The 9753-nt window shown below is 44.4% G+C and overlaps 5 protein-coding genes across 5 annotated transcripts; all 5 read right to left on the reverse strand.

The window, feature by feature from the left end:
* Positions 1-952: 952 nt before the first annotated feature.
* Positions 953-1482, reverse strand: CCR75_002741 (uncharacterized protein; the record flags this gene model as incomplete). Its single annotated transcript, XM_067960838.1, has 3 exons — positions 953-1103; positions 1200-1414; positions 1471-1482. 3 exons carry the CDS (start codon positions 1480-1482, stop codon positions 953-955), a joined length of 378 nt encoding a protein of 125 aa, XP_067815664.1.
* A 310-nt stretch (positions 1483-1792) lies between these two features.
* Positions 1793-2326, reverse strand: CCR75_002740 (uncharacterized protein; the record flags this gene model as incomplete). Its single annotated transcript, XM_067960837.1, has 1 exon — positions 1793-2326. The coding sequence occupies one exon, from the start codon at positions 2324-2326 to the stop codon at positions 1793-1795; it is 534 nt and encodes a 177-aa protein (XP_067815663.1).
* A 1490-nt stretch (positions 2327-3816) lies between these two features.
* Positions 3817-8277, reverse strand: CCR75_002739 (uncharacterized protein; the record flags this gene model as incomplete). The annotated part of the gene is made up of 2 exons (XM_067960836.1): positions 3817-5908; positions 5964-8277. 2 exons carry the CDS (start codon positions 8275-8277, stop codon positions 5853-5855), a joined length of 2370 nt encoding a protein of 789 aa, XP_067815835.1. The 3' UTR covers positions 3817-5852.
* Positions 8278-8548: 271 nt separating this feature from the next.
* Positions 8549-8755, reverse strand: CCR75_002738 (uncharacterized protein; the record flags this gene model as incomplete). The annotated part of the gene is made up of 1 exon (XM_067960835.1): positions 8549-8755. One exon carries the CDS (start codon positions 8753-8755, stop codon positions 8549-8551), a length of 207 nt encoding a protein of 68 aa, XP_067815836.1.
* Positions 8756-8859: 104 nt separating this feature from the next.
* Positions 8860-9390, reverse strand: CCR75_002737 (uncharacterized protein; the record flags this gene model as incomplete). The annotated part of the gene is made up of 2 exons (XM_067960834.1): positions 8860-9199; positions 9224-9390. 2 exons carry the CDS (start codon positions 9388-9390, stop codon positions 8860-8862), a joined length of 507 nt encoding a protein of 168 aa, XP_067815837.1.
* Between the last annotated feature and the right edge of the window lie 363 nt (positions 9391-9753).

Consider the following 9753-nt stretch of genomic DNA (forward strand, 5'->3'; position numbering starts at 1 on the left):
CATAATTACAGAAGTAGATAATCAAGGGTGTTGCTAAACCGGTTTTATTAAACCATATGAAATATGTAGGAGCCCAAGAGGGGGGGGGGAATGAAAGAATCAGGTTTTATACGCTATTTGAGCTCCGCATGTATTTGCATGTCGCAAATTTAAGAATCTGCTTGGCTGCGAGCATGGGTTCATTGATAAACCACTGAGTCCGTAACTATGCGTTTGAATAGCCTTGTAGCAGTGATTTTCATCGCCTGTGTTGCCACCAGCTTTGCTGGTGCTCATAGTGACGCCCTGGACAAAATCGACTATGGCAAAAAAAAACGGCTGAGAAACCACATACCGACCAGCTTTGGGAAGACGAGTGCTAAAAGTGAAGAGAGAAATTACTATTACACACATCCTGGAAGCCCGATGATTCACGTTGTCACAGATTCTATGTCATGGTGGAGAAAGCTTGTTGTTGCTCTCGTTGCAATCCCTGCAGTCCTCGTCGCTGCATGCGCTGCTTGCCTATGGTCGACAATATTCGTGGCAGTAGCCTGACACGGATTTGTTACTGATCGGCCTGACTACGAATTGTGCCTCTCCATTTGCGTAGTAAGAAAATAATACGGGTTATAATGTTCCTTTGGAAGCAAACTCTTCAAATGTGTTATATTTTCTTATATTCTGTTTTTGCCAGGCACGTATCGATGGGCTTGCTACGAAATTTATAAACTATAAGTGGCAACGCATTTGCTAATGTGCTTTTCCCGTAGCAATTATGTTTTCTTTTTTAAATTAAGTGAAGACTTTCCAATCTATTATATGTGTATTTATATTGAGTTTCTCTTTATAAAAATCTTTAAAAAGACACACGTGCGAGAAATTGCCGAGTGTGAAGGTCTTTGCGCGAGATTCCGTTGGCATACGCTTTATTGGCGAACGCAATGTTGCCGATTTTTTATTCACCCGTACATTAATCGAGAAATAGAAAGCTGCTACCAAAGTGCATGATTGACAGCCTAAGCTCCTGGCAAATGACGAGAAGAAAAGCTTTGACCATCCACAGCGTAGGGTGGCGTCGACCAAGGTTTTCATTCTCAATGGATGCTTTTTTAACCGTGTTGCTAAAAAAAATTTAGACATGGCAAGTTCCAAAAAATTACAAATACTACTTTTAGGAAACTGTCACGTTTGTTGGGAAATTTACAAAAACGACCGACCTGTAGCCATGCTCACCGCTATGCGTAACTCTTTTGAATGAGTTTAAGTCTTCGCTGACACTGGAGGCGGCACTTTGAGCTGCATGATCGGCAACATAATTCCACAAAGATTGCCAGTCTTCTTGTTTCGTGAATGCTTTCACGTGAATCCATCGAACGGGACGATCACCTCTTTCCGCTGAATCGCGAGCTCCTCGCGATTCAGCACAGGGGATCTGTTCGACTTAAGCTAATTGTTTTTGATCCAGTTTCAATAAATTCCGTCATGGACCGAATAAAGCATTCGGTAGTTTAATTGGTTAGAGCATATCACTCATCAATCCTACGAAGCCTTCATCCAACAGCTGGCCATGCTGCCTCAAAATGTTTGTGAGCGACCTCGTTTGACCATTACAACAGTCTATAAACAAATGCTACCGTGATGGACGTGCAAGCTGCCTTGTGGATCTGCTAATAATTTTGATGATTCGATTGCGCCATCTATATTGATCAGTTTTGCTCCTAAAAATGAGGTCAATTTTTTATTTTAAATAATACAAAATATGTTTCTTTACTAATTTCTAAATTACCCAAAATTTAAGAAAATAACAAATTTATATTAAATAATAGGTTTTAAGAGCGCTCCTGCCATCACAAAACGCTACCAATGTATTGGGATCCTTTGGGTCTGGATCTCGTGTTTCCGCAGCTACATGTTGAGAAACAAATTCTTTTGCTTCGCTTTTCGTTGCAAATTTTCTAAATCTGGCTCCTGGAATGGCATCAACTTGTCGTTTTGCATCGTTCCACGTTCGATAGACGCCTGTCTTTCTCCCACGTGCCACAGCATACCATGATTCAGTGCCCCTGTCGATTGGCACTCGACTCTCAATTTTAGTGTGGCTTAATGCTAAAGATGATGTTGCGTTCTCTTCGACCTCAGCACTCGCTTTTGGAGGGCATCTAGTGTTGGTTTCAAGCTGTAGACGAGTGAAGGCATCGAGATAAGCTTGTGCTTCGATCTGCGTCTTAAATTTCTTATGTTTACATCCACTAAACCTTTTAACTTGTTCATTGCACTCATCCCACGTCGTGAAGATTCCCGTCGAGCGACCAACCGCCACGGCGTAGTAGCCGTTTTTTGGCATGATTTCAAAGTGATCTCGATTAGTTTTTTTAATCTAAATCCACGGATTTTCTTGATGTAATCGGAAACTAAATTATGATGATGAATCTTTTCAGAATAGCAGAAACATTTTTTTATCAGCTTATCAAATTTTCGTGTCTGACACGATCTCGTGGATAATCCTCAAAGAGCACAAAAACGGATCTATTTTTTGGAGCTCTTGCCTCATTCCGATCGTATCGTGCCGCTGGTTTTGTACCGTACTGATGGACTTTGTTACGGCGGTGGTCCAATTGCGGTTGCTGGAGAAACTTACTTTAAGCCGAAGAAAACTCTTCGCTGAAGATGCCAGTGACTGGCGTCGACAAGGATCGAGCTAGGTTTTCATTGCTTTTTTTTAACCGTGTTGCAAAAAAATTTTTTAGACATGGCAAATTCCAAACAATTCTAAATGCTACTTTTAGGAAACTGTCACGTTTGTTGGAAAATTTACAAAAACGATCGACGTGTAGCCATGTTCACCACAATGCAAAACTCTTTTGAATGACTTTTAGTCGCTGCGGACACTGGAGGCAGCACTTCGAGCTGCATGATCGGCAACATCATTCCACAAAGATTGCCAGTCTTCTTGGTGCGTGTGGGCTTTCACGTGAATCCATCGAATGGAACGATTGCCTCTTTCTGCCGTCAATAGCTCGAGGAGATCGCGATTTAAAACAGGGGATCCGTTCGACTTGAGCCAATTGTTTTTAATCCACGCACTAAGGAACTCTGTCATCGATCGAATCAAGAGCATACTGTCCGTAAAGATGTACAAGACTTGGGATTGTTCCGGATCCTCGAGGTTGGCACGTTTAAGAGCTTCTAATGCTCCCATATACTCGGCTCGATTATTCGTCACTCCTTTCTCCACCAGTTTCTTGGCTACATTCCAAGCCTCACAGTGAGGAAAAATACAAGCGTATCCCGCGCGGCAGCCTCGACGACCATTTCCTAGAGCGCTCCCATCACAAAACGCTACCAAAGTAGTGGGATCCTGCGGGTCGGGATCCTTCTCCTGTCTTCTAGTCGTAGCTCCATGTTTTGCCACAAATTCTTCTGCTTCGTTTTTCGTTTTAAATTTTTTAAATTTGGCGTTTTGAAAATTATCAATTTGTTGTTTGGCTTCGTTCCACGTTTGATAGACGCCCGTTTTTCGTCCTCGTGCCACACCATACCATGATTGAGTAGCCATGTCGATTGGCACTAAATTCTTAATTTTTACACGCTTTAAAGCTGGAGATAATGTTCCATTATCTTCGACTTCAGCACTCGCGCTTCGAGGCCTTTTAGTGTCGGACTCACGCTGTGGACGAGTGAAGGCATCGAGATAAGCTTGTGCCGCACTCTGCGTCTTAAATTTCTTATATTTACAGCCACGAAACCTTTCAACTTGTTGATTGCATTCATCCCACGTCCTGAAGATTCCCGTCGCGCGACCAACCGCCACCGCATAGTACCCGCTAGTTGACATGGCTTCAGAATTGTTTTTATTATTTTTTTATTATTTCAACGCTTTGTTTCTAAATTAATAATTTTTCATGGTGTACATCGAAAACTACCTATTTATCAGGCGTCCCTTATTCATTGGTAGAGATAGTTTTTATCAGCCAATCGAATTTATATTTCGTAAAACTCGTATACGCACTCAACAATCAGTGGCGTCCAAGATCCATGCGTGACACGCGCTCCACCATATCAATTGAAGCGTCTGCGCCTCCGCAACGTCTTCGTTCATTTCGATCGTCGCCACGGAACCCGCCACTCTCGCCTCCCACAGCATCAGCCCGTCACTCGTCTCGTCAGCCACTTCCCACCAAACCAAGGCCCTCCGTAAAACTCGAAAAAACAGCTGCAAATCAAGAACAAGCACCTTCCAAGAATGTTGCCAACACCGTCGTTATCAAAAAAAATAACAAAGAGGACACATCTGTAACACTCACCGAGTATGAACGCAAGCGAATCGAAAATATCCAACGAAACCTTGCATTCATGCAACAAATGGGTGTCGCAACAGCAACCATCGAAGCCCGCACGGCCATTCAACCCGCTGTCAACTCGCCTCGCACAAGTGCTACTAAACGAAGCACTTTTACACGCAAAAAACCAGTCACACAACCTGTTCGGAAATCCAGACGACTTGAAGGCAAAGAAGTGGAAATGGCACGGAACGATTTTATTGACCAGATGGAAATCAAGAACGATCGAAATGTAGCTATGAAACCACCAAGTCAATGGCACGACGTTATGGATACAAATGATCACAAAAGTCAAGAATTTTTACAAAATTTGACAAATTCTTTGAATGATGAAAACGACACCACTCCTATGGTAGCACCACCTCGTGATCTCGTCGACTATACACTTGCTACGGACGATATTATGAAAGTGACCCCCGAACGGATCTATTCCTTGGCATTCTTACCTCGTTCAGATCGTATTGTCATTGCCTGTGGCGATAAAGTTGGACACATTGCTTTATGGACACGTTCTGAAAACGCACATCTTGAAACCGACACGAATCTAGCCCTCTATCGTCCTCATACCAATCCCGTGACGCAATTAATCTTTTCCAACACGAAAACACTCGTTTCCAGCAGTTTTGACGGCACAATTCGCGCATTTGACTTGCATGCCGCCACAACGTCCATTCTCTACGAAACCACGGACAATGCTGGCATCACATCACTCGTGCGTTCAGGGATCGCAGCCGAGAGCTATTACGCTAGTAGTGACGATGGCAGTGTGCGAGTTATTGATCCACGCACTTCATTGACTTCTCGGTATCAGCTTCATGAAAAGAAAATCAATACCGTGCATCAACATACCAATCTCAACTTGTACGTGCTGCTTTGTTTTCCTTTCATTGTCTCGTTGAAAAGGTTTTATCCTAACATAAACTTTTGATCTTCTGTAGTTGTATCGCCACCGCTTCTTTAGATCGCACCGTTAGTCTCTGGGATGTACGTCAATTATCCTCCTCAACGTCTTCGATATCTTCGACCCCGTTAGTCACGCTACCCCATCATCGTAGTGTGAATTGCGCATACTTTTCACCACATCCTGGCGCGTGGCTTGTCACCGTCGGTCAAGATTCGTACTTGAATGTCTTTCCTACCGCAACATGCGTCTCATCCGTCCCGACTCCGCTTCGAATTCGCCATAATAATCTCACGGGTCGCTGGCTTACGAAACTCCATGCCACATGGGATCCCAAACGATCAAATCAATTCATTATTGGATGTATGGAACATCCACGACGCGTTCAGATCTTTCAAGCGAATCGACCACGTCCCATTCGCGAATTAACCAGCCCGTTGTTCGCCTCGGTGCATTCCATTTATGCTGTCCATCCCTTTCATGATTTCATTGTAGGTGGGAACTCCTCTGGTCGTGTAGCATTATGGCGTGGTGTGTCCACGACAAACGAAATGAATAACAAAACAACAAGTTAACACTAACAGGGGAGTTTTCTCACGCAAAAAGTGTATCAACTTCTTTTTTTATCATCAATGTGTGTTTGACTCGTTTGTTTGTTCTTTCACAAGCGATTTCTCGTACATTCCTAAAAAAAGGTTTGGATTGAGTGTGTTTCAACAACAGGTTTTGATTTCACGTACCTTTGGTGCGAAGTTCCGTATGTGTCGCTTGAATACGATCAAAATGAACGAGCAAGGCCTCGACATCAATCCGTGGAAGAGTCTTTGATTCTTCTTTCGTGTCGTGACAAAGTTCTTGTGTCGTGAGACCATGACGTGGTATCGCAAGGTGCAAGTCGTCGATGCGACCAATGGTAGTGGCCATACTCGTGACACTTGCTAATCGATCGCGTAAGACTCGAAATGCCGCGCTTTGAGGCAAGAGCATTAATAATCCATACAAACTCTTGACTAAATCCGTATGAAATTCGTTGTGAATCTCTAATAATTGCAATCGCATGGGAATAAAAATAGGAGATTCCAAGAGTTGGACGAGTTTATCAATTTGTAAGAGAAACCCCACACTTGCATCAATGTTGGCAAATTTTCGAATCAAAGCGGCCGAGAGTGAGTACGATTGCGCAAATAAACACAAACTATACGCGGCAATGGGATTATGACACCACGATTGAAAAAGAGCAATAAAGACCGCCACGTCGTCTCGCGACGCACGAGATTCAAAGCTTCGTCGTAAGATGGTTCGTAAATGTTCCAGTTCATTTGCTGTAAAGAGAATCAGGTTTAATGTCTGAACCATCACTGCGGCAAATTCACACTCGGCAGGACGATTCAAGTACACGGCTTCGGTGGTTAAAACTTTGGCAAACATCAAATAAATGTGCTTGGAATTTAATAACACACAGAGTTTTCGAATGATTAAACTCCCCCGAACTTCCAACAGTCGTCGATCTTGAGCAAAGAGCAATAGAATGGCATTCAAGACATTTTCAAATTCTTTTTGATTGAGTGAAATCCGTGCAAGCACTTCTAGATCCAAGAGCACAACATTATCCGATGTATCCGAGAGGGTTCGTAATAATGCAGGAAGTAATTGATTCATGGGAGCGGATAATTGAGTGGGATATTTTTCCAAAACCATGGCAATCCATCGTAATGCGGCCATTCGTGTCGGGACATGGTCACTACTTAATTCCATTGTAAGTTTCTCCATTAATGGCAAAAGCGCCACGTTTTCCGTCGTTGATTTCACCAGTTGTAATAAATCTTCATTCCCTCGTTCAGCAACTTGACGAATTTCATGCTCGGCATCCGAGATACAATGCATAATTGCCGCCAAGACATCGGCATAGAACTCGACAAGTTTTTCCCGTCCAAGCGTGACAAATTCATGCACCCACGTCACGGCCGTCAAGCGATGAAAACGTTCTTTACTATTGCATTGTCCAACTAGAATCGGTACCATTCGTCCATACTCGACGTCGTCAGTTTGTTTAATTTCACGAAGAAATTCCGCCAAAGCACTATCCGCGGCTTGTCGAATCTCACGATTTCCATCACTCAACATATTAAACAATCCATCAAGAAACTCGGGAAGCCAATCGAGCATGTCAATATCTGGCACCGAATCCAATACCGTGATCCATCCGACTAATAATTGTCGAATATACGGATTTGTCATGCGAATGTACTTGTGAAGCAACGGAATAAACAACTCGACATCAAAGTATTCACTCTCCGTGACAATATCTTTCACTAATCGATCCAATAGATTCGCTCCATTCTTTACATCCACATCCACGTCGGCAAATAATTTACACAATCCATCGAAAATTTGATTAAAATACGGTAAAATATGCCCACGCGCAACTTTCGCAATATTGTATAAACTTTCACAGGCATAATACCGTACCCGACTTTCGGGATCATCAAAACAATGCAAGACGGGAGGTAAGAGTTTCTCCAAGTACCAATGCGCGTCGTGCATGAGCCCAATGGCCGTGGCAGCGAGGCCAATTAAGCCTCCTTTACGGTGATTGGCATTGGAAGAGCACGCAAAATCATTGCCAAGCAATTCAATGATCGCGGGGATCCGTTGACGACTTGGGTTCGTTTGGGCCAGAACTTCTGTTGTACTGGATGTTAGAATGTCGGTACTATTGCTTGATGAATCGTGACTAAGTTGATGGTGTTGATGGAATTCAATGGATGCAGCATTCTCTTGAAGCTGTTTAATAAGATTTTCAAGCTCCATGGCTGCACCCTTGCGTTTATCGTACGATCGATCGCCCAGATTACGCATTAGCGTGGGCGAAAGCGGGAGCTGGACAGGGAAGTCATTGGGATCAGAAAGATCGCTATTTCCAAGATTAAATGGCATGGCAGCGGCGGCGGCGGCGGCGGCTTGGGTCAGCGCTGACTGCGGGAGCATTGGATCGGTCGGGTAGCTGCTGCTCATGGCTCGGGTACTACGTTTACTTAATGATGTGGGCGACATCAAATTTATGGGCGCTAAAGAACTTGGTTATTACTACGTAGGACAAAAAAAACAGTCTTTATTATTGCAGGAAAATACCAAATATTTGCAGTTTTAAGAAGGTAGACTAGTAAGTTAAATTAATTCGAGGAAACAAGGACATAATAACTGGCATGTTTCAATGAATTACCGACTTGCTTGTAATTTTCGTTTTGCTTCACAGAAGCGGACGTGATTATACGATACGAACGCAATGTTATCGTATAGTGACAATAATAGTAGAAGCTGCTTTTTACGTTTCTATCACGCACTTGGAGCGTTGTGACTCGACGGGGCTAGACGAATACTGTATTGGCTTGGTAATTAGATGGGGTAAATGATGATCGTACGAGTCGAAGATTGCGGGGTCTGGGCGCTGGCGTTGCGGCTGACGGCTGGGAAAGCGGCGGCGGAGACGGTGCGGGTGGTGAGCGGCATCGTGGTGCTGCGAAGGCTGCATATCAGGCCTTTGGGCTTGTGCGAGGTTGGCCTCTGGTTCCCACGTGTTGCGTTCGTCACGGCCGTACCAGCAACCTTGAACTGGGTGATGCCGTAACGGGTGCGTTAACCGACGATGGCACGCACTTGGTTGCCTTCAGTGCCATCGCATGTGATGAGACGAGGCACGTTGTTGAGGTGCTTGTCATTGGTATCTTTGGCGGACGGCTGCAAATTTGCGACATGAAACTCATTGTGGAGACGAACACCGGGAAGAAGTGAGATCTGGTAGGTGTCTGGAGTCGTACGCTGGTTATTCTTGTAGGGACCAATAAATCGAGCGGCACACTTGCGGCGGCCCTTGGCACCAATGTGAGTCAAATCGAGATTGAGAGTGTCGAGAAGGACTTGATCGTACTGGACATCAGGCCGATTGCGGTCGTAAAGTGCTTCATGATTGCTTGTGCTGCAGTAAGAGCGTCACGATTACGCTAGAGAATCCGCTCTTGGAGCTCGACAAAGCGCATTGCTGGACATTTGCGGTCTATCCAGCAGGATAATGTCATCGCATGCACGGGGCTTGTAGCCCAGAATGGCCATGAACGGAGACATACCGGTGCTGGCGTCCCAGCGGGAGTTGTACGCTAACTCGGCCATGGGGGGGGAACTCGTCCAAGACGTCTTGAGTAGGGGAAATGTACGCACGCAGGTAGTCATTGATAAAACGATGGCTGCGCTTGTTCTGTCCGTCCGTAGACGGCTTGATAACAGTGCTTGTAACGGGCTAAAGTTGCCCTAATGTTACACAGTCCCCATCAAGTACATTTGTTGTACTTAAGGGGATGGTCAATTACTAAATAATAGTAATAAGACCCAACACTCGGGTGTGGTGCACATTTGTGACCAACCCTTGTGGATGTGATGCACGTGGATGCATTCACATTAGGAGGGATGACGCCCAGCGTTAATCCGTGATGACGGCTAGCGTCATCAGTTACGCGAGGTATCTATAAATATACG

The sequence above is a fragment of the Bremia lactucae genome, assembly GCF_004359215.1.
Source record: "Bremia lactucae strain SF5 chromosome Unknown BlacSF5_NotPlaced_183_SHOA01000117.1_1171385bp, whole genome shotgun sequence".
NCBI lineage: Eukaryota > Oomycota > Peronosporomycetes > Peronosporales > Peronosporaceae > Bremia > Bremia lactucae.